The 25,740-nt window shown below is 44.5% G+C and overlaps 3 protein-coding genes across 4 annotated transcripts in view; 2 read left to right on the forward strand and 1 right to left on the reverse strand.

The window, feature by feature from the left end:
- Nucleotides 1-3,826, forward strand: part of LOC141488891 (merlin-like) — a 58,566-nt gene extending 54,740 nt beyond the window's left edge. The window contains exon 19 of one of the 2 annotated variants that reach the window (XM_074189326.1): nucleotides 3-3,826. The gene's annotated coding sequence lies outside the window, so the exon portion shown is untranslated. The remainder of the gene's footprint in view (nucleotides 1-2) is intronic. The other variant, XM_074189325.1, reaches the window with a different exon arrangement.
- Nucleotides 3,827-4,240: 414 nt separating this feature from the next.
- SBDS (SBDS ribosome maturation factor) lies at nucleotides 4,241-8,991 on the reverse strand. The gene is made up of 5 exons (XM_074189329.1): nucleotides 8,764-8,991; nucleotides 8,286-8,415; nucleotides 6,793-6,993; nucleotides 6,078-6,242; nucleotides 4,241-4,468 (listed from the first exon to the last, which is right to left on the reverse strand). The coding sequence occupies exons 1-5, from the start codon at nucleotides 8,889-8,891 to the stop codon at nucleotides 4,340-4,342; spliced, it is 753 nt and encodes a 250-aa protein (XP_074045430.1). The 5' UTR covers nucleotides 8,892-8,991; the 3' UTR covers nucleotides 4,241-4,339.
- A 209-nt stretch (nucleotides 8,992-9,200) lies between these two features.
- LOC141488890 (S-adenosyl-L-methionine-dependent tRNA 4-demethylwyosine synthase TYW1-like) overlaps nucleotides 9,201-25,740 on the forward strand; it is a 232,276-nt gene continuing 215,736 nt past the window's right edge. The window contains exons 1-7 of the mRNA XM_074189324.1: nucleotides 9,201-9,633; nucleotides 12,826-12,959; nucleotides 15,045-15,203; nucleotides 18,981-19,082; nucleotides 20,262-20,456; nucleotides 22,434-22,739; nucleotides 25,210-25,332. Coding sequence (XP_074045425.1) covers nucleotides 9,630-9,633; nucleotides 12,826-12,959; nucleotides 15,045-15,203; nucleotides 18,981-19,082; nucleotides 20,262-20,456; nucleotides 22,434-22,739; nucleotides 25,210-25,332 — 1,023 coding nt within the window. The 5' untranslated portion in view covers nucleotides 9,201-9,629. The remainder of the gene's footprint in view (nucleotides 9,634-12,825; nucleotides 12,960-15,044; nucleotides 15,204-18,980; nucleotides 19,083-20,261; nucleotides 20,457-22,433; nucleotides 22,740-25,209; nucleotides 25,333-25,740) is intronic.

Genomic DNA, 25,740 nt, shown 5'->3' on the forward strand with positions numbered 1-25,740 from the left:
AGAATCCACATTGGCCCCTTCATGATTTGACTCTACCCTACCTTCCTTTTTTTTAACTTGTTTTTCTTTTATGTGTTGAACTTTAGAAACACAAACATTTCAATATAGAAAGCACAGAAAAAGACTGTTAACTGAAACTGGATTTATATGATTTTTAAAAAAATGGCATATTTAAACATTTTTATGTGTAAAATTTTATTCAACTGTCCTGCCTTTCTGAAGTTTCTATTTTCATGTTTTTCTACATGTTTCCCTGATGCTTTTTTCTTCCATGCTTAGAAAGATCGATCCATTGCCCATCTACCCCAACCAAAGCCCTCTTATAACCCCTAAGTATAACCAAATTAAACAAATCCACATATTAGCCCTCTCTGAAACTATCTTCTTTTGCATGCCTCATCCTTCCTGTCTTATGAAGCTCTTTTCAGTCACTGCATTGACCACTTCTGACTTCTTTCACCATTGTTTACATTATTATCATTTTATGGCAAACTGTTTCCTGGTTCTGCTCACTTCCCTTTACCCATTTTCACAAGAGCCTTCCTCATTTGTCTGAATCTGTCATTTTACTCTGTCCATTCTTATTTCCTCCTCTTTCCCTGCTCCACATAGTTCTAACCTTCCTGTTAGCTTTGTGTTCTTGTTAACGAGCCCAATGAAAATGTTTCATTTTCCTACAAGGCTTCCCTGTGACCTCCCTACATGCAAACACTAGTCCCAGTTGGTTGTTCATTATGTACTTTCAATGTACCATTTTGTATTATGATTATTTATATCTCATGTCACCATTATAAATTCTCTGAGGTAAAGGACTATTATTCCACATTGTCTTTTCTTACATCATTATTTTACCCAATGCCTAGTCCAAATTGGATATTTGTTGAGTTGATTGGTTGAGTTGAATGAGCAGCAAGTCATCTCAAGGATCAAACACAATTTCAATGTTGAATGAAGAATCAATTTTTCTGTCATCTGAATATCTTAGGCTCATTAAACTGTGGATCCAACTGAAATTAATTTCCTTGGTCATTTTCAGATAGCGCTTTTTCAATAGGTTATGCTAAAGAGTCAAATGACGGCTCATTCTCCATTTGGTTGAGAAACCCATTCAAATCTGGTCTATTTTTCTCTTCAACAAACTTATCAAGCACCTGCTTTGTATTGTTAGGGATTGAGCACTGTACTAGAAGTCAAGAATTCCCTAGCTAGTTAGCCAAAGGGCTGTTGGGACTCTCAGGAACTCAGGAAACATAACTCAGAACTTTGGGGATCACAGCTGAGATCACAAAAATTCCTCAAGCAAAGACCAGTGGATCAAGTAATGTCTTGGTTTGTTTATTCTTATTTAGATAATATTGAAATATGTAATAGTCCTAGGAAACCTATAACAACTCCCAAGAAACTGGAGGTGAGTGCCAATACCTTGGTACAGGTCTCAAACTAGGATGCCTGTGTAGCTGTCCCAGGTTCCAATCTGCTTGTTTCTGGAAAACCAACCAACTCTGGATTGTCCAAGTCTCAGGGCCAAACCTAGAAGTCTCTTGCTGACCTGGTGATCCTCATGAAGTTAAATCTCAACAACCTTTTTTGAAGACTGTGAAAATCCTTGGTTCTTTTTTACTTTAAAAATTTTATTGAATTTTAATTCTCTAATTAACAGAAATTGTTCTCTCCCTTCAACCATTGAATAAAAACAAACCCTTGTATGAAATATGCAAAGTAGAATTCTCATATTGGTCACGTCCAAATATTTTTTGTCTTCAGGCATCTCCTTTGTTATCGAGTCCTCTGAGTCAGTTGATTATGGATCAATTAAGAGTCCTTAAAGTTTTCAGAGCTGTCTTTACAGTATTGTCATAGTATGCATCATTTTCCTGGTTCTGCTCATTTCACTCTTATCAGTTTCTACAAGTCATTCCAGGTTTCACTGGAACTGTTTTTTTTTTTTTTTGGCAAGGCAATGGGGTTAAGTGGCTTGCCCAAGGCCACACAGCTAGGTACTTATGAAGTGTCTGAGGCCAGATTTGAATTAAGGTCCTCCTGACTCCAGGGCTGGTGCTCTATCCACTGTGCCACCTAGCCGCCCCCCTCTCATTTCTTACAGCTCAATGGCTGTTAAATTCACATGCAATTGGCTCAGCCCTTCTACACTTGATGGGCACATCCTTTGTTTCCAGTACCTTGGAACTACAAAAAAAAAAGGCTGCTTAGAAATATTTTTGTACATAGTTCCTTTCCCCCTTTTTTTGTTCTCTTTGGAATATGGGACATCTAAAAGTAAAGACAGGTCAAAGGGCACTCATAGTTTAGGAATGTTGTGGGCACAGGTTTACCAGCAGTGCAGTAATAGGCCTCTTTTCCAGCACTATTTCCAACATTTGTCACTTAAATTTATTTAAGGCAATGGAGTTAAGTGACTTGTCCAAGTATGGAAGTGTTTGAGGCCAGATTTAAACTGTTCTTGACTCCAGGGCTGGTGCTCTATTCACTGTGCCACCTAGCTGCCTATCACTTTCTTGATTGTCATGGTGAGAACCTCAGATTTCCTTTAATTTGCATATCTCTAATAGTGATTTGGGGCAGCTTCCATATGGCTGTTGATAATTTTTGTCTTTTTATGTCCCTTGATTATCATCAATGGGTCCTTTTGGATTTTTTTCATTAGTTGACAAAATTCATGCTTGTTGAAAATCCTTAATAGGATTGCATGCACCATTCATCCTAGTACAAATGAGGAGGGACCCTTACTGTCACTGGGGAGTTTGGTTTTCTTCACAGGCCAATGTTTAGAAGCCTAGTGCCTAGCAAACTTGTTTATCAGCCCAATACAAATAATCTTCCAAAAATTACATCATGGTTGACAAGAACCTAATTGAAGGCACTTAATACACCTTCAGAAGTCAGGTTCTTCAAACTGAAATCCCTCAAATCAGGTTCTCTTCTGCCTCTTACTTTCATTTTTGCCCTTATCTTTAAAGATGATGAATGAGAGAAATGTCCTATTTTAACATTTCCCTACAACTCCCACTAAAGATGTCTTTTTGATCACCATTAGACAATTGTATTACAAAGATTTAAAAAAATCACCAAAGCACTAGGATTAATGATAAATGCATTTAATGCCACATTTTAAAAAATTTTATAGGCAAACTTAATGATTACCAAAAAAATCCTGGACAGAAAAGTGGATGCCAATTTGATTAAGCAGTAAGAATATAGTGTCCTACTAGAAGGAAACTTAAAAAGTTAAAATTTTAGTATAAAATAATTTAGTCTTGGGAGATGTCTAGTAATTATTTAAGAAGCACCTAAGACTTGTCAATAGCGCTTATTTACAAGGAGATTTTACTTTTCTGTTTTTTATGTAATTACTAAGGAAAATATTGTTTGGTTAAAATATACATCTATTGTGTAAAGCTATAGTTCATCTTTTGTAATGTAACCTATTTTTATCAGTTCGTCTTAAAAAAAGTTAAAGCCCAATCATTTGGATGTTATTAAATTAAACTTTTACAAGTCCAAAAAAAGGCATGCAATTTTTCAGTCCTACATCAGGGAAAATATAAGACTGACAAAAATGGGAAGCTATTGTTTAGAAACACACAGGCCATTTTTTAAATAAAAATAATAGAGGTTTTATTTGTTACATATAACTTCATTTGTATTAACATATATTATAAATTTTAAAAATTATCATGAATGATTTTATTTAAAGATAGTCTTTTACATTTTGGCAGCACGTTTACTAAATGAGAATATTGATGGACTCCTAATCAGTAACTCTTGTGTGTGTGTGTGTGTGTGTGTGTGTACACACATAAACACATTAAAAGTAATGTCAGTTGAGAAGTCACAAACACCCAGCTTAATATTAGGCCAAATTAAAATCACTCAACTTTTGTCATGTAGAAATGTTGTAGGCTCACATCTTTCTGCACACATTCCATTTCTGTTAAGGGACGTTTCTAAAGCATGGATTTTTAGTTAAACTTTGAGACAACTTTCATGGATGTAAAGTTAGTAAAAAATGACCACACTGTCAAAAATTCAGATGACTCAGAGATCAGATGCCTGGGTAAAATGTCAAACAAGAAGAGGTTCATCCTGGTTCTTTTTATATTAGTAACCCAACTGGACAACTAGGACACATTTATCCCAATTAATATTACGTATATAAGTGCCTTACTGAAACATATACTTACTGGAATGAAAACCTCAAATTCAACAGTCTGAGTAAGTATTTGGTAGGAAAAAAAAAACCACAAAAGTTAACAGTGCCAAGGTAAGTGAGAACACCTTTTAGTGTTGTGTTTATAAGAAAAAAGACAGTGAAAAGCTTTCATTCAAATTTCTCATCTCCTTCTTCCACATCTTTCAAGCTGAGAACTTCCAAAGAACCTTTTCCTTTCGTCTCCCTCTGTATCAGCTCATCAATTTCTCTAAAGCAGCCGGGGTCAATTAGACACACCTGAAACATTTAACAGAGTTAACAGAGTTCTTTCATAGTGACAGACAGAATCTTTTTTTTTCTGGTAGATGTGGGGATCCTTCAAGATGCAAATTTATCAAAAGATTTTTCATAACATTTGAAACAACTCCTTTTGTCCAAGTTCAAAGTGGAAAGGTTCAGGTGTTTATTTAAGAATTCTTAAATTTGAGAAAAAAAAACTCAAATTTTCTGAATGAGGTCTCTCTGCTGGATGACAGAGGAGTGAGTTAGGTTGCTTCAAAAAAGAGGCAGCATGTACTGCAGGAGAAAAGAGTGCTGGGCCTGGAGTCTGAAAGAGCTGAATTCAAATCCAGACTCAGTCATTTACTTGTGTGTGACTCCAGGTAAGTCACTTAGTTTTTGTTTGCCTCAGTTTTCTCAATGTAAAGTGGGGATAATAAACTACCTTGTTGGTTGTTGTGAGATCATGAGATAAAAATCTCTGAACACAGTAGCCACTATAGAAATGCTTTTCCTCTTTCCTCCCCCCGCAAAAAACAAAATAAAAAATATTAACGTGAGAAGTTCTTAATGTAGATTACACCTCAGTCATTGAGCTGTGTGTTTTTGTCATTTCTTTAGAACATTCTATGGGGATTATGCCCTGAAAATTTCATCTTTGTGATCACATGAACTTGATCACATTGTCCTGTGCTGTATGAATGTTACCATCAGTCTTCTTTGAGCATGCCAGTTCCAAAAAAGGCATGTCCCTTCAGAGTCCAGGGAAAACAGTCATTCTTTAGTATTGTAATCTATAACTTTGGACACACCCTGTTTCCCAGAGCTAAGGCCTAGCAGGCAAGCAGGATGTTCCCTTAGCTCAGCGTAACAATCCTTTGCTTTTTGTATGATCTCACCCTCGGACAAAGTACAATGCTTTGACTAGCACCAGGTATTCCCTGAGAAATTTGTAATTTTCATATTAATCACTAATTATTTAGATTTGTTGAAGTTCCCCCCATGTCCCAGGGACCTGAGAGTCAATTGTGCTGCAGCCTAAAGCCATCTATCACATCTCTTGACATGCTCACAATCCCTATTTCTTGTAAACTGCCAAGTGAACTGAACCAGGTACTCCCCGCCTGTTCCCACCATGAGAACTCCGTTTTGGTACCCTGCTGAACATCACAAGGTTTGACAGCCTTAAGAGACTGTTGTCATGGGACTAAAGTCCAAGAAATGTCAACTATGGGAACTGCTTACTCAAGATCTAAGAATGATTATGCTGTGGTCCAGTTCCTCTCATGTATAAGCCCTGCCTTTGCCCCAGCATATATATGCAGCCCTCCTTTTTTGGGGGGGGGGAAGGGAAGGAGGAGTTTCTGCTACCAAGTATTTTTCCTTACTCTGAAATTAATTAAATTTCTCTTTGATTCCTGACACCTACCTCTGTGGTCTGCTTTTTTTGGGCTCTGGCTATTCACAAGTTAGAGGCTGGTTGTGGTCTGGTTGATAATTTATAATCCAAAACCCTTTTCAAATACAAATTTTACTATGTATTACTTTCTGACATTTGTTGTAACGTAATTGCAAAAATAATTTGGAAAATAAACATGCAAAGGAATAAAAATAATTTTTAGCTTACAATTTCTAACTGGTCACCAAAGTCTTCACTTTCTATCACCTTAATCAATGGCTTGAGTTTTTCTTTTAGCTTTTTTCCCTCCCTCACAGGGAGGATGAATCGAAGCCTCATGTGGGCCCGCTCAATCTTCATGTTTTCCTTCAACTGTTTGATTACTTCCAAGGCCTAATAAGATACAGGAAAGCAAGTTATTAAATTTTTCCCTTATTTCATATATTAATTTCCCTTGCTGTCCCCTATGCTTGAGAGTCTCTCCCCTGCCCAGCTCAAGCTATGGTATCTATAACTTGGTTTGTATATCGCTATTTGCATCCTATTCTTCCCCCATTAGGCTCTGAGCTCCAGAAGAGCAGAGAATATTTTTGGCTTCTCTTTGGATTCCCAATGTTTAGCACAATGGAGGGTGGCTGGGCCTGGAGGCAGGAGAACCTGAGTTCAGATCTGGCCTCAGATACTTACTGGCTGTGTGACTCTGGGCAAGTCACTTCACTCTGCTTGCCTCAGTTTCCTCATCTGGAAAATGAGTTTCAGAACTGACAACAAATCCCTCCAGAATCTTTGCCAGGAAAACCCCAAATGAAGTTCTGGCCATGACTGAGAAATGACTAAACAACAAAATCTAGCATGTTGCCTGGCACAAAGTGGGTATTTAGAGACCTTTCAGGATGGATGGCATTTCAAGGATATTTAAAACCCCCCAACCCCACAGACTGACCTGCTGCTTTGTACTCTTGTTAGGTTTGACTGAATAATGGATATCTTTCATTGCTCTTTCAATGAGGATGACAGTGTAAGGTCTCTTTGTTTCAGGATTCACACATTTATCTGCTACAATAGTTGCAATATCCCTAAACATCTGTTCCAGTTGTGTGTGTCGTTCTTTATCTGACACCTGAACTTCTCCTTTTGTTAAAATCTGAAAGGAATGAGCAATAATTTTATTTAGTGAACACACTTTCATTGTTTCCATTTTTGTTTCTTATCAGCCTACCCTTTCAGCCTTCCCTTGGAACAAAGGATTAAAAAAAAGAGCTTTGTAGAAGCAGCAACATATCCAGAACAGAATGCTCACTCCTCCTACAGCTCTGCAAACAAAAGTATATGAGAGAGAGAGAGAGAGAGAGAGAGATTCTTTCTCCTAGCTCTTTGTAGGGACTAAAGTGGTTTGCATTTCCATGAGTCCTAATTACATTGCTATAGTCATTGTGAATAGTGATCTCTTGGTTCTATTGACTTCACATTAAATTACTTTTCCTATGATTCTCTGACTTATGTTCATTGTTTCCAAAAGTTCATTCATCCCAGAAACTCATTCAAAGTGATAATCATTCCTTTTTAAAGTGCCCATATCATATGCTAGTTGACCTCCAAGATAACCTGTTATAACCAAGAAGATGAATGAGTTTCTGGGATGAAAATCATTAATTATTCAGCTGTGAGAATGCATGGGCCTTCATTCTTTAAGATGATCTGTGAACAACAGTAAAGCCTCCCAAGTTTAGGAATAGCATAGGCTAGAAGGAAAAGGACAATCTATGAAATTCGAATGATGACATTCAATATTTTCAATATTTTTAAATGAGTAAAGTGAATCAAAATTTTAATTTCAGCTGAAAATTGGTCACAAAAGGAGAAATAATTTGGAAGAACTTGAAATTTGAGGTTCAGGTTTAAAAAAAGTAACTGATTTTAGATGAATTTCCTTTCAAACCTTTTATATTTTAAACATCTATGATTTCATTGGTATTCAATGACTCTTAGAAACCTGTTCTTTGCTGATAAATTTTCATGAGTTGCTGTGGTTAAAATATTTATTCAGTCAGCGGCCAAGTTTTAAATCAGAAACCCCTGTAAGCCGTCCTGTTGGGCAGGACTCTGGAGTTTGGACTGCTTCACTTTGGCATCAAGAGGAAACAGAGAACAAGGCCTGGGTGGATCCCTAAGGTTCCTTCCAGCTGCTTGAGTCTACATTCTAAACATTTGGACCTTTGTAGAGAAAGATGCATTTTTACTAAGCAGAAATGCAAAACAGCATTATTTGAGTTTTTAGTAAGTTCTGAATTGGGATACTTCAAGTTAAGCCAAAAAATACTGCGGCTCTGGAGCGCTTTCCAGGATTCACAGTGAAGCCCGGAAGTGGCAGCAAAGCTCCATCTGGGGAACAAGAAATGCGGCACGCTCCATCCTGTCGGATTTTGTCCAACGCACCTGCTTGCAGATCTCAGTCTGGTCATCCGTTCCAAAAGCGCTGAGAAGATCTTCCTTTTTGGCAACTTGGCCTTTAGAAACGTTTACAAACACCGAGTGGGTCTGCAGGACTTCGTCGAGATCTTTTTCCCTGGGGGAGAGAAAACTCACGGGTGAACACAAATGCGGATTCCACGGAGTCCTGCACCCCGGGCCAGGCCCGGCACAGGGGTCTGGAGGCGGCACGGCTGGGACTTTCCCCATTCCCGCCTCGACACGGCCCAAGCCCGAGTCCACCCTCTTTCCGACCCCCACAGTCGCGCGTGGGGGCTCTGGACTGTGCCGTGGCCCCGGGCGGACTCTCCTCGGAATGTTTACAAATACGCAAAATCAAACACGCAGATCCCAAAGATGGGGGGAGGGGGCCGCTTCCGGGGCCCTTCCTGCTCTGCCCGCGGGGCCCCCGGCCCCGACCCCGGCCCCGGCCCGGCCCACTCACACGCCGCTCCGCCAGCCCACGACCTTGTTCTTGTAGCAGGCGATCTCGAAGCGCTTCCCCGCGCGCTTCATGCGCACCACGGCCACGTTCGTCAGGCGGATCTGGTTGGTGGGCGTGAAGATCGACATGGCGGCGGCCGGTGCCCAGTGCCCGGTGCCCGCCGCCCCACGGGCCCGCTAACGGCCGCCCCCCAGCTGGGCTCGAAGCCGAAACCCAAGCCGCCGCCGCCGCCGCCGCCGCCTTCGCCCCAACCTCCGCCGGGCGTCCTCGGTGCGCAGGCGCCGAGAAGGGTCGGGGAAACAGGCCCTTCAGAACCCGAGCCAATCGGAAGGCCGGGCCGCTTGGCCGAGCCCTGCTTCAGCCAATGAGCGGCGCGCACCCGCCCGCTTCCGCTTCCCTCCGCCCTTCCCCGGCGCCGTAGCTAGAAGCGGCCCCGCCCCGAGCAGCGGGCTTCGGCGACCGGGCGGAAACCCGCGGGGCAGAAGAGGCGTTCCGGGGAGGGAGAGCCCGGGGCCCCTCGCCCCAGCTCCCGCACCTGCCGCACGGGGGCAGCACCCGGTCCGGGCTATTGGCTCTCCAGACACCCCGAGGCCCCAGGAGCCCGGGGCCGGGGCGCCCTCCCCCCATCGCACGCGGGAGGCGCTCGAGGGCCGCGGCCTCCGCCATTCCCCCGGAGGTCCCGGGGTCACCACGAGGGCCTGGGGGCGGGGCCGGGCCGCCAGCCCCGCCCCCCGCCGCCGCCGACCAATGACGGGCGCCGGCCCGGCCGCCACTCTCCCGCCGCCCGGCCTCCCGGAGCCCGCAGCTGTAGTTCCCGGAGGGCTCCGGCTGCCCTCCCGGCCCCGCTCCCGCCACCCGCCAAGGCCATGGGTAAGGTCCGCTCTCGGTCCCCGCCTCCTCGGCTCGGGGTCAGGTCCGCGCGGACCCTGCCCCGGCCGCCCGGAGCCTGCCGGCTCTCCCTCCCGCGCCGGCCACGGCCTCTGGGGGGGAGGGCAAACGTCCGCCTGCGCAAGCGCACGCTCATCTTGGTGCAAGCGCATGCGCGGGGGCGGGACGAAAGGGGATTGGTGGGACGCGTTTTAAGGCCGGCGATTGACCGGTCTATCGACCAACAAGTCTACAAGTCCCTTACCACGTGCTCGCTGAAGTCGAGGCAAAAACCCAGCCGCCCTTGGCGTGTCTGTAGCCTTACACATCTCGGTGCATGTAAATGTATATGACACGCCTACACGTATGTGGGTCTGTGTCTACACACGTGTGTGTGTGCCTGGCAAGCAGATTCCTCTGCCAGTGTGGAGGAGGCCTCGGAGCAAACCCCAGAACCGCCTTGTCGAGGCCTAGAACCGGCGCCAGGACCGAAGTCAGAGATAGAGGAGCCCGGAGGAGCGACGCCAGAGGCCGGGGAGGCCTTGTGTGGAGGACGGAGCCGGCAGGAGGGCCGGGGCCTCCTGCCCCGCTGTCGCTGACACAGTTTTGGGGCTCTCCCCTTGTGTCAGAGAAGTCCGGATTTTGCTTTTACGGGTTGTTTACATCTGCCAGAACGCCCTGGCCCGGGGTCTGGCCCCAGACTCCCCGCCTCTGCTGGCCCTTGGGTGCTGTCTTCTGGGAAACTCCCCAGATTCCCACCTGGACGAAGTGCTTTTGTTTCTACGGAGCCGGAGAAGCCAGGAATTGCTTTTAATCAAGACTGACGCAGTTAGCACCACACGGGCCTTGGTCTTCATCGGATTCTGATCTGTCCTAATACTGAAACCTTGGTGGGGAACCTTGCAGCCTGGAGGGATCACTGTCCTCCCGGCCTCCCCTTAGCCTCCTAAATGCTCACCTTCTTTCAGAGCTCAACTTTCAGAAGCCTGTATGATGCTTCTCAATTTCTTCCTGGAAATTACTCTGTATATAACCTGTTTTTAATATTACATATATACATATATACATGTATATTTATTTACTCCCCCAGCAGAATGTGAATTTTTTGATGGTTGGGCGCTGTCTGTACTGGTATGTTCCTGGCTCATATTGAAATAGATGCCTTAGGAATGCTAAATGTTAAAAGTTAAAAATAAATAATATTTTAAAAGTAAAGGTGAAAAAAAAGTTTTTGCATAAACAAAACCAATGTAACCAAGACTAAAAGGGATGCAGAAAACTGGGAAGCAATTTTCACAACTAATGTTACTGTTAAAGGACTCTTTCAAAAATATATAGAGACCTCAGTGGCTAGGTGACGCAGTGGATAGAGCACCGGCCCTGGAGTCAGGAGGACCTGAGTTCAAATTCAGCCTCAGACACTTAATAATGACCTAGCTGTGTGGCTTTGGGCAAGTCACTTAACCCCATTTGCCTTGCAAAAACCTAAATATATATATAGAACTGAATCAAATGTTGCTGTGGAACTGGAGAGCTGAGTTCCAATTTGTTCTTTACTCTGTGTGACCTTAGGCAAGTCACCGTCCCACTCTGGGCCCTAGTGACCTCATCTATAAGATGAATGGATTGGAATTGATAATGTTCAAGGCTACTTCATAAAATCATGGATCTAGAGTGAGAAGAGACCTCCAAGGCTCTCTCAATTTGTGGATGAGGGAAAAGATCCAGGGGCACCAGGTTCTACAGGTAGGAAGGGACAGAACTCCAGTTGGATGATTCCCAAATCTAGTGTTTTTCCCATCATTTTACAGAAGCCATTGCTGCAGTGGACCTATGATTTTGGCACTGGACAAGTGGATTTCACCCCTAGATCTTAGAGATTGCTAGAAGCTCTTGGGGTTCATTGACTTTCCAAGGGTTATACTGCTAGTCAGTGTGAGAGGCAGGCAGTCTTTGGATCCAGGGCTTCCTGATTCTAAGACCAGCCCCCTCCATTGTACAATGCTACCTCATAGTTGCAGGATACATTGGTATAGAAGCTGATGAAGAGAAAGTTTGTGTGGTGTTAATTTTATGTTACTCTAATTAAAAACAATTCTTGAATTTTCCAGCTTAGTACAAACAGAAACACTTTGTTCTAAGCAATCCCATTTGATGCATAATGCAAGTATTGAGTCCCTGTTTTCTATACGAGGCTACTGAGACTGATCATGAAATGCCTCTCTTTGCCCCCCCTTCCCCCCATCAAGTGTCATGTAGAAGGTGGATTTTGAACTCTATCTCTTGATTCCATTCCAAGCACTTTTTAAAATTCTATGCCTTGTCTATTATTTCTCAAAGCAGCTCACTGGTTTGCCTCATTTATTTTGTGTTGAAATGGAAACAGGCACAATTTTCAACTTTTTGAAGCAAGGAACCCTAATTAAGCAAGTCTTGCTCCCATAATATTGGAAGATCTATTGCATATGGCAGTCCTTGGCAGTGAGATTAGTCAAGTGTTATTCCCACAGCTGGAATAAGCAAATATGTTTGATAAACTCTGGTGCCCTGTTCAGCCCTTTCCTGAGGTCCTTTGGGTTTCCTGTCCACAGAGGATGTAAGACTCTCCACAAGCAGTGTGGTGTGAACACAAAGGAACTCATTTGCCTGGTGGCCCAACAGACAATTAGATGTATTCATCTAGCTTGGGAATGGAAGTTCATTTCTTTTCTTTCTTTTTTTTAAGAAAGATTTTTATTTATTTTGAGTTTTACAACTCCCCCCCCCCCCCCCCCCCCCCCCCCGTTCTTGCTTCCCTCCCCCCACCCCCCCACAGAAGGTATTCTGGAAGTTCATTTCTACAGGGAGGTTAAGAAACATAAAGACTGCCCGGTAGTTCTAAGGGTCTACACAGGAGTTTCTCCCCCACTCTGTGTAGATTGAAGTGCTTGTGGGCACAACCCATCTTTGAAAAATAGGAACTTGTTTTCAGGTGCTTAGAAAAACACCAAACACCATCCAGTCACCTTATCTGAAATATGGTGCATGAGTGACTAAGCTGGAGTTCACTTTGACTGAATAGAGAATTTGGACAGCCCCATGGCTCATACTGGTTAGATTTGCTGGTGCCATTTGTTTTAATTTATAATGTATTTTAATAGGAAAAAAAAAGATTTGCTTCTGCTCTGTTTACTTCCCTATGTAATTTCTCTTTAGATGCTTCCTTTGCTGCATGGGACCACTTCTACATGCCTTTAGTCTCCTTGTGGGTGAATAGGTTTTATGTCTACTTGGGTCTTGCTGTTGGCGTCAGCCTGTGCATCTGCTTCCAAGTCATCATCAAAAAACTCGTGAGTAGAGTGCTTTCTTAGTGGGTTGGATGGTGGTTACCTGTGGTTCAGATTTTAGAGATTTGTTCCTGAAGGTTGTAGAGTGTGTGTCTTTACTCTGCTAAGTGAATGAAGTCCTTGTTGTGTGCCTTGGATGAGATATATATCAAAGTTTTGTAGTAATAGTTATAATGATAGTAATAATAGTTAGCATTTGTATGGTGCTTTAAATTTTCCAAAGAACTTTACTGTTATTATCTCATCTTATCCTTAGTAACCCTGGGAGGCAGATGCTATCATTATCTTCATTTTACTGATGAAGAAACTGAGGCAGAAGGCAGTTTAAGTGACTTGTGAATCTAGGAAGTTTGAAATTTAAGAGGGAGATATGTAAAGTGTTACATTTGGGTTCAAGAAATCTACCCCTCAGTGACAGGATGGGGGGGGCATGGTTGGACAGTGCATTGATTGAAGAGCCAGGGGTCTGAGTGGATCACATATGTAGAGGGATGAAGCAGCTCCAAAAGCTGTTACTATTTTTGGCTGTATTGAGAGGAATGACTTTGAAGCTTTAAGATATTCTGCTCCCACTGCCTTCTGTGATGAGTTTGAGTAGCATACTTTAGGGAGGACATTGATAGTGATGGTGATGATGATGATGGTAAAAATAGCTGGCATTTATGTAGTGTTTTCACAACTTAAGTTTTTAATATTGTTCTCCCAGTCTGTAAGTTGGAGAGTATCTGCAGAAGGGTTTCCAGAACAAAGAAAGGTGTGGAGGCCATGCCCTATGAAGGCTGATTGAAGAACCTGGAAGTGTGGGTTCTGCAGAAGAGAAATTAATTCACCAAACATTTCTTACGTTCCTGCTTTGTGTTGAGCTCTATGTGAGGAGCTGGGGGCAAAGAGATTAACATGGAAGAGTCTTGAATGTGCAAGAGTCCCAGTTTCTCTGGGAGGTGGGCAATGATGAGTAGACTCAGCAAGGGCCACCGGGAAGAAGAGGGTGCTGGGCTCCTGGAAGGAAGCTGGGGGATTCCATGAGATAGGAGTGTGATGCTGGCATGGGGCATGACCTACAATCAACCTGGGAGGAGAGGCTGGAGTCAGTAGTGAAGGACCTTAAAGGACAAGCAGCCAACTCCGTATTTTATCCTAGATTCAGCACATCCTGGATGGACCCCTTGGGTCTCAGGCTGGTGAAGCCTGTAGACTCTATATCAGAATTAGGTTTTTAATGCATGAAATAAGGTAGTTACCAGGATAACCAATTATTTTGAAATATATAGACATAAGAATGTTTAAAAAAACAAATTCATGAACCTCAGATTGAGTCAAGCTCTGCACTAGAGATGAGAGAGAAGGAAGAGAGACAGAGCCAAAGAGAGGAGGGAGGGAGGGAGAGAGAGACAGAGAGAGAGAGAGAGGAAAGAAAGAGACAGAGGGGGAAAGGGAGAAAGAGAAGGAGAGGGAGAGAATGAGAGAGCCAGCCCAGAGAAAGCCTTAGGAGACACTCACAGTTAGCTATTGGGCAACATAGGGATAATAATACTGTAGAAGAGACTGAGGAGGAACAGGTAGAAGGAGGACCAGGAGAGGACCAAGTCTCAGAGAGCATCTGGGAGGAGGGGATGACCAGAAGTGCTGGGTGCTATCTAGAGGCCAGTGAGGATGAAGACTAAGAAAGTGTCATTGACTTTAGCCAGGGAAAGCTGTGAGCTTGGAGAGAGTAATTTCCAAGCTGAATCAGGGAGGATGTGAGAGCCAGCTAAGGGATTAAATGATCTTGATTTGTCCACAGAGGGCAGAGCTCTGAGCAGTGGGTGGGAGTGGGGAAGATCTCCTTCCCGTTGGAGTTGTCTCAAGCTAGAATGGGTGGCCTTGGGAGGTGGTGGCTCATCCCTCTCTGGGGGTCTTCCCTTAGGAGGCAAGTCATAGTGGCGATTCTTTTTCAGATGATCTCTAATGGCATTTCTAGATCTTAGAATGTTAATTTTCTAATCTTCTAAGGAGTCTGTTTCTCTGCCCATTTTTGGTCAACAGGAAGTGGAGGATGTAGAAAAAAAATTGGCTGTGATGGCTAAAACCTACATTTTTATCTTTAAGGGTGACAGATCAACAGAGAGATCCTCCCTCCAGAAGGCCCCTCCAGCTCCCGTGGCTCCCGTGGTCCCTGTAGCTAATGGTCCTGCTTCTCTTCAGAAGAAAGAAGTCCATGTTTCTGGAGTGAAGATCTTCTATGCTTCTCAGACTGGCACTGCAAAGGTATTGGGGCATCACTAATACTTTGATCTTTAATCGCCATACGTGTTCTTATGTATTAGACTGACAAGTGAATTGTTTTATTCCTAAAGTTTTCTTTTTTCTTCATCTTCCTAAGTCACTATTCCTGATCTTCTTATTTTCCCTTTAGTGTAATCTTTTTTTTTTTTTTTTGGCAAGGCAAAGGGGTTAAGTGACTTGCCCAAGGCCACACAGCTAGGTAATTATTAAGTGTCTGAGACTGGATTTGAACTCAGGTACTCCTGACTCTAGGGCCAGTACTCTATCCACTGCACCACCTAGCTGCCCTAATGTAATCTTTTGATTAACTTTTCAAGTATGTAAAATTCTGATAGATAGCTTTTGTTTTTATATTGCCTTAGTTTTTGAAGATATGGTTCTCCCTTCTGTACCTTTTCGTGACCCTTGTAACAAAAGGTTAAAGAGAAGAAAGGGAAAAGCCAGTAAAACTCTCTCCCATCTGTAAGGAATCTGAGGGTGTCTGCATTATCCCTCATCCAGAACCCTTCAGCTCTGCTAGAGGAGGAGGCTGGTGAAATGAACACAAAGGACAGACATCAAGCTGCTCCGAACTGAATCCCAGGCAGGGAAGGGAGGCGACCCTTGGCTGAGGAAGCATGATTGAATAGTCCACTTTGGATGAGGAAACTCCTTTCCAGGGTAGATTGACACCTTCTCTGCCACTTAGTCTTGGACTTCTCCAGATGCTTAGATGCTAGGCCTCCTGTTCTCCGCATGCAGCCAGGATGGGTCAGAGATAAAAGTAACCTGGCCTTCTGACTCCATGGATGGGTCTCCATCCCCTTGGTTATCTGCTGCCTTTCTCTTGCTTTAGAAAGTCCAGGAAAATTGAGTTCTTTCAAGGGTAACATAAAATTGAATTTTTTTAATCGGTCTGAACTTGAGGGAACATTTCTTTAGTTTTGGGGAAAAAGTTTGTTCTTGTTACCCCCCCGATGGATACTGTGCAGAGCAGACCTTGGCCTTGTCCTCTCATTTTCTGTAGTGACTGTGCTCTTCTCTGAGACCTTAGCCACTGAAGAGGTGAGGATCACAAAAAGTTGCCCTAAAGGCTTCTGGGTCACAGACTTGGCTGCTGAGCCCATGTGCCAAAGCCCTCGGTTCTGGTTTCTGTCCCCAGCCAGTTTAGGTTTCATCCATGATCCCGATAGGTTAAGCCCCTGCTTGCGCCAGGTGTTGGGGGAGTGGCACCTGCTGGAGAGCGACGCACAGTTAAATGTATGAAGTAATGTAGGATAAGTAGGACGACTAGTTATTTTGAAATCTGTAGACTCAGAATGTTTAGAAATACAAATTCATGGACCTCAGTTTGAGTCAAGCCCTGCACCAGAGGCGAGGGAAAGGGAGGAGGAGAGACAGAGACCAAGAGAGGAGGGAGACGTGAAGGCTGATAGTAAAGGAGGAGGCAGAAGATCTCTGCCATAGATCTGAGGGCTCAGAGGACATGGTTGTCCATGACTGCCAGTCTAAGGCTGGTTGGCACAGGGGCAAAGCTCCGGGTCTCAGGATGCTCAGAAGGGGGTCTGTGTGATGCCCTCTGTGTCTGGGGCAGTGATGCTCTAGAGACATCAGGACAGACTTGAGGAATGATGGCAGGGGCATCCTGTTCCAGAAGGCTGAGCTCAGAGACTCTTAGGACCAGCATGATGCCAACCACTCATGTTCCTGTAATAAGTCCTGGGTACCAGGTCCTGAAATATGATCTCACTTGAGCTTATAGGGTTATAATTATGTAAATCTACAGGTCTTGGCACGGACATGTGTAATAGCCTTTATTTTATTTATTGCCCTCCTTAGAATTTTAATTTGACATAGTCACAAGATTGACCCAGTGTCTATATGACTGTAGCCCAGAGCCAGAATCTCCCAGGTTCTTGGTGTTCACCTAAGTCTTGAGTGTGACTCACAAAGGAATCTCCCCAGGACTCTCCCTTGGAGCATCAGACTTTGATTTGGGTCTGGGGGGTGGGGCACAGAAAATTTTTGGAGACTGATGTTGGCTCCCAGACATCTGTGGGCTAAGAAGACACCATACCAGCTGCTGTTTTGAGCTTTGCTAGCTTGTTGTATAGATGAAAAACACTGAACAGGAGGCACCTAGGTGCGAGCCCATGTACAGTCAGATCAGTCTTCCTTCCCTGTCTGTCAGTCCTCGGTGTCCCCCAAAGACTCCCTAGATGGTGTTGACCCTTCTCCTTACCCCAAAAGGGAGTTAGGACTGTTTTCAAATCAGTCAGGCTTTCCCTGTAATGAATCCTACCTTTGCCAGAGAACTATTTGGATTTCAGTCCTTTGGGGGAGGCTCCATTCCCTGGGAAGTCTCTGTCCTGGAGAGAGCTGGGGAGTGCTGAGGGGGTGCCCTCCTCTTATTCATGGATGGTGCAGACCAGTACTGCCTGCACTGAAGTCCAGGCCGGGCCGGGCTTGCCCACAGCTCTGGTTCTCTCTGCTCCTCTGCTGTAAGCCTGCTGCTTCTAGGGAGTGGAGAAGGGAAGGAAGGAAGTACCCCCTGGACCTGGAGCTTTCTCCTCTCCTGGAGCCAGGGCTGCTCAGGCTTCCTTCCTGGGAAAGCCTGCGCCTGACCAGTCTCTCTGGCTGGCTCAGTTCTGCTGCTCTCTCTGTCCCCAGAGTTTAGCCTTTTTATAAAAGGCCAAGTCCAAGTGTGTGAGATTCAGCCTGTCCCTTTCCCTGAGTTCTTCCCTTCTCTAAGGGGCAGCTTGGTCAAGAGACTTCAGCCTCTTAAGTAGACAGAAGAGGAATTGAGGGAGCTCTTGTGGGACCCTCCTGGTTATACCCTTGCTCCATAGATCTTTGTAACTAGTGACACTTAAAAATAGCTCTGTATGCAGAATATATTCTCATTATTCCATTCTGTTTGGCCTTTCTCTATTTATGTCTGGGTTTTCTTTTCTATAGCCCCAGTTAGTATACATGTGATTCTTCTGTTTATACTTTATAATTTAAGCACTTCTTATTACCCTATAAATCCTTTCCAGTTTCTTTAGTTTCCTCATATTTATCATTTTTAACAGCAAAATTAGAAGATTCCATTTCATTTATATAGCCTCTCTGTGGGGGGCGAGGGGAGGGAAGTAAGATTAGGGGAAAATTGTAAAACTCAAAATAAATAAATTCTTCATTTATATAGCCTCACTGCCAACTTTGGACATTCAGGTTTCTAGTTCTTTGCAATCATAAAGCAAGCTGCCTTACAACTGCTTGTACCGATGTATCTTTTTTTTCTTTATGATGATACCTTTGGGGCACACGTCCAGTGATGGGATTATTGGATCAAAAGGTAGGATCACGGGGAGACATGCTGTGCAGAGGGAGCCGAAGAGACCAGGAGGAAAAGACGGGAACCTGCATTGGGGGTGGTACCTCTGCCTGGAGCTACCCCAGGCTCTCTACTCCAAGGCTTTCTCTTGGCCTGGGGCTGGGCAGCTTTGTTGGTCCAGACTCGGCAGGAGTGTGAAGTGAGCCTATAGGTCAATTTTCTGGTCTTCAGGGAACCATGGCTTTTCTTCAAGCAGTTGTCTCCAGCGTGTTTCTTCTTGTAACTTGCACTTGTGACCTTTGACCATCTATCCTATGATGCTCAATCTGTGATCTCCATGGAGGGACCATTTAGAAAAAGTTGGTGTTTTATAGGGGTTGAGAAAGTTCACTCCTGCTGACCTGGGGTCAGTGCTGTGTCACTTTGGCTTGCTCCAACACTGTCTGATTTATTTTCAACAGGGACTTGCAACAAGTCTCTCCAAAGAGGTAACAGCTCTTGGTTTTCCTGTGGCGGTTATTAATTTGAAAGAATATGACCCTGATGATCACCTGGGGGAAGAGGTAGGTGATGAATTTTCTTTTGTCTCTTTCACCACCAAAGCACCTTCTGGTTTTTGGCTCCTGGGCTCAAGAGTACTCGGACTTTTTTAGAATCAACTTAGTTTCCTTAAAAAGGATCTATTTGCTGGTGACTTTTTAGAAGGGAATCTAAGACTGCATGATATATATTATAGTTGTAACTCTGGGGTTCTGTGGAATCCTGTGGAATGGAAAGCATGCAGAGCAGGTGCCCTTACAGCTGTAGCTCAGAAGGCCAATGAGAACAGTCATCATTGTAATTGTTATAAGATGCTGTGTATCAATAATATTAAAAATTATAATATTATGTAATAATACCAATCATAATGATGATGGTAATAAACAGCATCTGTGTAGCTCTTTAAGGTAATACTCATTTAATCCTCAATTGAAGTTGGTCTCTTATCCCTTCATTTTTCAAATGAGGAAATCGAGACTGAGGGAGATAGAGTGACTTGTCAGGATCATGCAACTTGTATGTGTCTTCCTAGCTCCAAATCCCTGTAGTGCTCCAATTAGGGGCCTTCTAGCACCAGGCCCTCCCTTGTTCAGCCTCTGGGATCAGCCCAGACTGGTCTGGGCTGGGTGGGACTGTGCTCATGTTAGTCTGGGGAAGTTTAACCTCCCTTTGACTCTTTATTGAAAGGGATTTTCATTGTAAGTCCTTTTGAGATGTGACCTTGAGGCCATGGGCACATTTCAACTCCAGTATAGACCCTGCAGTTTATTCCCAGGCTGTTTTCAAGTTGCTTCTCTTTTTTTGCTACCTTTAGGATAGTCTTTGGACTCCTCTCATTGTTACTCTTCAAGACTCAGGATCCCTGTTCAAGGAGATGATGATGTTTGAAAGATTTCCAGTGCCTGAACAGGGGTCTAAGTGGCCTGAGGCTCCCCAGCATCTCTCCAGTCTATGGATGCCCTGGGCTATGGGATGTCCTCCATTACCGAGCCATCCTCTGTCACCTGCCCTTCCTGATTTTCTCATCCTTAAAATAGGGATAAGGACAGTTGTTCTTTCTTGGTTTTAAGAATTAATAACATATGGAAAAGTCTCTTCTGTTTCTTGAAGGCTAAGACAATGTGAGGTGGGTTTAAAAAGAAATTCTCCTTTCGTTAGGATGATTTGGAAATCCTTTGGAATGTCTTTTTTCCCCCTGGTAGGTAACCAGTAAAAATATTTGTGTCTTCGTGGTTGCCACCTACTCTGACGGCCGACCGCCAGATAACGCAGAGTGGTTCTGCAAGTGGTTAGAGGAAGCAGCGAATGACTTTAGATTTGGCAAGATCTACCTGAAGGGCATGAGATATGCAGTGTTTGGATTGGGAAACTCTGTCTATGAGAGCAACTTTAACAAGGTAAGGGACAGGTAGGGTCATGTGGGGACAGGGCTATTCTTCATTCCATCCCAGCAGATTGTCTCCCAGGGATAGGAGCTCAAAAGAGTGTCCCTTTCTCAGTGGAGATACTCATCCCCTGTCACAGACTCTACTAGATGGTCTTCATGAGTTTCTGTGTCCAAAGAAAATTCCCTTTTGAGTAGTGGGATTTGGAGAGCTGCCTCTTTGGTGAAATACATAGCTTGTCTTGGGGCCATATTCAAAGCCTTATCACCTTGGCATAGGACTTACTAGAGACTGGCATAGCATCCTCCATTGTGCCTTTATCATAAAGAGGTATAGTTTGACAAAAACAAAGGAAAACAGAGGTCCTGCCTGTTAAGATATACTTCAGAGAGTTACAACTCACCTTTGACTTTCTGCATCAAAGTTGATCATTGCACCTCCTTGACTATGCACACTTCCTCCCTCCTGTATGAAGTCAGTTGCTGACCTCTTTCCCCTTCTCACCTTCCCTCTCTACTGACTCCAGAACCACCCAAGGTTGAACCCCTTTCAGGAGCTCTCTGAATGGTTGTCTCTGGACTTGAACCTCCTGGAACCCCCAACTCCTTTCCTTCAGACCTTTCCTGGTTCCCTCACATTCCCATGCCCTGCAGCCTGGACCATCGCCAGGCATCCTGATTCCTATCTGGCCGCTGGTCCCAGGTGACTCTGGAGGAGAAAGTGAGGCAGGTGACAGTGAGGCATAGGGCCCTCTCACTCAAACCCAATTCATGTGCTCATCATGGCATCACCTCCTTGATGATACTGTGGTTTTCTTTGAGAGTGAAGGACAAACCTCATCACCATTTATCTTATTTTTCTTGTTTTTACTGATCTGTACACATACTGTGTCTCCTCAGCAGAATGGGGACTCACTGAGGTCAGGGACTGTAGGAGCTTGTTCTTGTTCTTATAGGAGCTTGACCAAAATTGGGGTGACCTTGTGGCTGTTTGAGGATCTTGGAGGGAAAGCTTCTACCTGTATTCCAGATTACCTTTTAATTGGAATCTCTTTTATGGGTCTCCTGGAATCTGCCTCAGGGTTTTTCTGCATGGTAGTGACAAGGGAAATTTTAGAGCCACCTTTTCAGATAAAGGTGTCTTGGAGCCTGACTAGCTTCTTTCAGTATGTTGGACAGCCCCCTGCTGTTGGTCACAGATAGCCCCCAACCTGCCTTCTCTCCAAGTGGCCTTATTCTCTGCAGTCTAGGACCATGCTTGCCTTCCTCCCTGCTGCCCTTGGAGGCTCTGGCCAGAGTGTAGGCCAGTTAAAATTTTACCGTAAGGACCAGATGTGGATGGTGGGATCCCACACTTGCCTTGGACTACTGGCCTTACTCTGATTTTTACTGAATTCTTCCTCTCTGGAAGCCTCCCCAGCCAGTGGAGATGCTCAGCCCCAACCCCTTCCCTGGTCCTGGCATTGGGTTAACTCTTTTCAGATCCTGTCCTTTGCCTTTCCTTGGGGTCCCTACAGCTTTTCATATGGTCAGCTTGGCAAACCCGAACACTTTGGGGGCAGTTTGAATTCATTTGCTCTCATCCTTTTTCTGTGCTTGTGGAGAAGCTTGGGGATGAGTCCTCTAAATGAGACCAGATAGCGCTCCTGAAGACCATTCTTGAGGCCTCATGGAATCTTCTCTAGCTCCTTTAACCCTGATTCCTTTGAGTCTTATCCAGTCCCTTTCCGGGCTTCTTTTCATGGGGACAGAGCTATTTGTCCTTGGCCCGAAATTGTCTTGGAAACATCATTTATGAAACATCAAGTCCTGGGGTGGCTGATCCATGAGTCCTGGCACATTTGCTGAGTTTGTGTTTTACCAAATTGATTATTGGCCTATAAATTTGCCATTTTTGAAATTCCATCTTTCCTATTGAATTTCTCTGCTTAAGCTTTGATTTAGTCTCAGGACCTGACCCCACATGACCAATTTCCCTTGTTTCTTGCAGGTTGGCAAAAACATTGATAGATGGTTGTGGATGCTCAGTGCCAGGCGGATCATGACCTGTGGGGAGGGCGATAGCAACGTGGTGAAGAGCAGGCACGGGAGCCTGGAAGCCGACTTTGCCGCTTGGCAGGCCTACTTCCTCTCCCGTCTGCAAGACCTAAGCCGTGGCAGCTGTGGTGAGGAGAAGAAGAAGAAGAAGTCCTGCCGCAACCACCACCAGGGCAAGTGTGAAAAAGGAGAATGCAAAATCAAGAAGAAGGAGGGCAGGCATATGGGGCCAGCGGGGTCCCAGCAGGAAGCACCTGAGGTACCATGATCCCTTGACCCAGTTGTGTCTGTCTCCCTCCCTTCCTTCCCCTCCCTTCTTTTCTTTCGTTTTTCCCTCTCTTCTTCTTCTTGTCTTTCTCCTTCCTTCTTGCCTCCCTTCTTCCTCCTTTGTCTCTTCCTTCTTCCTTTTCTCCCTCCTTTGTCTCTCTTCTTTCTTCCTAGTCTCCCTCCTTCTTCCTTCTATCCTTTCTCTCTCCTTCCTTCCTCTTCCCCTCACCTTCCCTCCTCTCTCCCTCTCTTCCTCCCTCTCCTTCTCCTTGGCTCTTTTTTTCATCCTCCCCTCTTTCTCTCTTCCTTCCTTCCTGTTCTTCCCCCTCTCCTTCCCCTCCAGATATCCCCCAAACAGCTGTTTTATTTTATCTTATCCATCTGGAAGATACCTGAGCAACTCCTATAGCCCAGCATCCCGATTCAGGGTGGACTGCATCTATTCTGACCAAAAGAATTAGGTGCCTTTCCCATTGTTTAAAAGTAACAGAAGTAATAATGTTAATGATAAAGGCAATAATAATGATAATGATAATGATAATGATAATAATAATAATAATAATAATAATAATAATAATAGTAATAATAAGCAACCAGCTCCCATAGAGTGCTTTTGGAAAGTCTTTCCAAAAGTGATTTCATTTGATCTTAAAGACCCAAAGGGGGATCTTCTTCACTGCCTGTCTCAATCCTTAATTGTCCCTAAGAATATTTACATCTTAGTGATTACAAGTGCACAGTAATGCCTACTCTTTCTTGCTGTGTTCTCTCTGAAACAATGTACAGCTACCTGGCTAGTTTGTCTCCCATCTCAGAAATGCCACTTCAGAGTCTGAGAGATGGCACCCATTCTCTAAATGGACCACAAGATTCCTTTTGCCTTTTTTTTGTGCCACACCCAGACAGGAAGAGGGGCTGTGGGTTCCCTTTTCATCTTTTCAGGGAAGCTAGTGCTGGCATCTAAAGGAATGAATGAACAATAAGCATTTATTAAGTGCTTGTGATTTGTACTGTGTGGAGTGCCAGCAATATCATACAGGCCAAATGAAGGAGAGAAACTATCTCCAGGAGCTTCCATTTTAATGGAGGAGACCTCCCACCCAGGACTAGGGTTTCAGGGCAGGGCAGGGGCTGGGAGCAGTTGGTCAGCATTGCCCTTTGCTGGGCAATGAGGATGTCTGTGAATTAAGCTTGCCTGGGCTGGTGGTGGAGCAAACCAGAAGGTGGGTAGAGGCATGTCTTTCCCTCTCCAGCTGAGGCAGAGAACGTGCCCCCAGGGCAGTGCAGATGCCCATGCGCTCTCAAGAAGACCATCCATGATGAAATCTAGGGGTTTGCCCTGAGACTGGGAGTGTGGCCAAGGTTCCTCCAATGACCTCCTTCTAGTCTTTCTGAACTTGCCTAGCTCTTGTGCCTGTGGAATAGGAATATGTGTGTGTGTGTGTGTGTTCAAGTTTAACTCTGCTATTTAGTTACTTGTGCAACCTTGGCCAAGTGACTTTGTTGTCTAGGCCTTGACTTCTTCATCTATAAAAGAGGTTCCCAGATTTTAAGGACACTGAAAACTATTAGATAAACTCTTCTGGTCATCAGTCTAGATTCAACAGGGACCTTGGAGGCCTCATCTAACCCCCCTCAATTTTATAGAAGAGGAAACCAATAAACCTTCTGTCCCAAACAGGAAGTGAAGTTGAAAATGCCTCCCCTGGAACAGCTCCATGGTCCTCTTGGGGCTGGGAGGCTTCTCCTTCATCTTAGCCCCTCTACTCTGCTTGGGGTCTGGAGCTCTGGTTTCTTATGATAGCAGAAAGTTTAATAAGGGAAGTTTTCTTGTTCTTTGTGATGAATCTAAGCCTTTTGGAGATGCCCCTGTACTCTTCTTTACTTAGCTGATAGAGAGACTTATTGCTTGTGGCCCATCCCAGTACACCCTCCTCCTCTCTTTGCCAGCCAAGTGGGCCCAAGGTTTCCTCCTAGCCCTCTACCTCTGGCCATCCCTGCCTTCAACAAACTCCCTCCGGTGATCCCTTCATGACTGCTTTGGACCATTGGGAGTGATAATGGATTGGAGGGGAGGACCTGGATTCAAATTCTACTTTTTTCTTTATGTTTACGATGTTATGGAAGCCCTTGTTAACCTCTCTGGGCTTCAATTTTCTTAGCTGTAAAGTGAAAAGGCTTCTTCTAATTCTCAGTCTGGGATCTTGCCACCTCCCTTGATCTCAGTTTCCTCATCTATAAAATGTGAGATGTGGGAGAAGGGCTGGGCTCCTATTTGTGTGCACTTGTAATCTCCTTTGGTTTAGGGTTGGTTGTTCCTACTCTGTCACTGGAGCCTGGGAAGGGGAGCATTCAGTTGCTGGGCCCTTGGGAACTAAGATGGCCCCAAAACTCTGGGTAGATCCACATGGATCCTTTTATATTTACTGAAGAACATTACTTTGCATGTGTTTGTTGTACAGGGAGGAGAACAATTTGAAACCACCAGTGAGGAAGAGTCAGGTGTTGAAGAGGGCCAGAGCCACAGCTCAGTGATGGATGTGGAGGATCTGGGCAAGATGATGGACAGCATGAAGAAAGCAAAGGTACTGGTCTGTTAGTCCGGGAACTCTGGGTGGGAGCTTTGGCTTGCCTCTGGACCTCATCTGGGAGCTTAGACCTGGTTGGGTCACTCTCTGCTGGGGTCATCTGGGAGTCTCTCAGATCTCTGTCCTCAGGGATGGAGGGTCTCTAAGTTCTGGGAAAATAGACCCACAGGAAATTTGCCCACAGGCATGTCCCTCCCCATAAGGCAGTTAGGTATTGGGCAGGGGGTTGGCCTTGGAATTAGAAAGACCTGGAGATTGAATTCTGTCTCATTCTTTTGATGCTGTATGACCTGGGTCAAGTCATGTTAACAACTCTGTGCTTCAGTTTTTTTTTTTTTTGTCCATAAAGTGGGGATAATAATTGTTACCCCTGCTGAGTATTAGAGTGAAAAATGGGAGAGATAA

The sequence above is a fragment of the Macrotis lagotis genome, chromosome 5 (assembly GCF_037893015.1).
Source record: "Macrotis lagotis isolate mMagLag1 chromosome 5, bilby.v1.9.chrom.fasta, whole genome shotgun sequence".
NCBI classification, from domain to species: Eukaryota; Metazoa; Chordata; class Mammalia; order Peramelemorphia; family Peramelidae; genus Macrotis; species Macrotis lagotis.

Excerpts from the sequence above, each read along its gene's own strand:
- SBDS (XM_074189329.1), bottom strand. The coding sequence starts at position 8,891 with ATGTCGATCTTCACGCCCACCAACCAGATCCGCCTGACGAACGTGGCC. Across the intron at positions 8,416-8,763 it reads GTGGGCTGGCGGAGCGGCGT|GGAAAAAGATCTCGACGAAG; the intron begins GTGAGTGGGCCG and ends TCTCTCCCCCAG. Across the intron at positions 6,994-8,285 it reads AGACTGAGATCTGCAAGCAG|ATTTTAACAAAAGGAGAAGT; the intron begins GTGCGTTGGACA and ends CATTCCTTTCAG.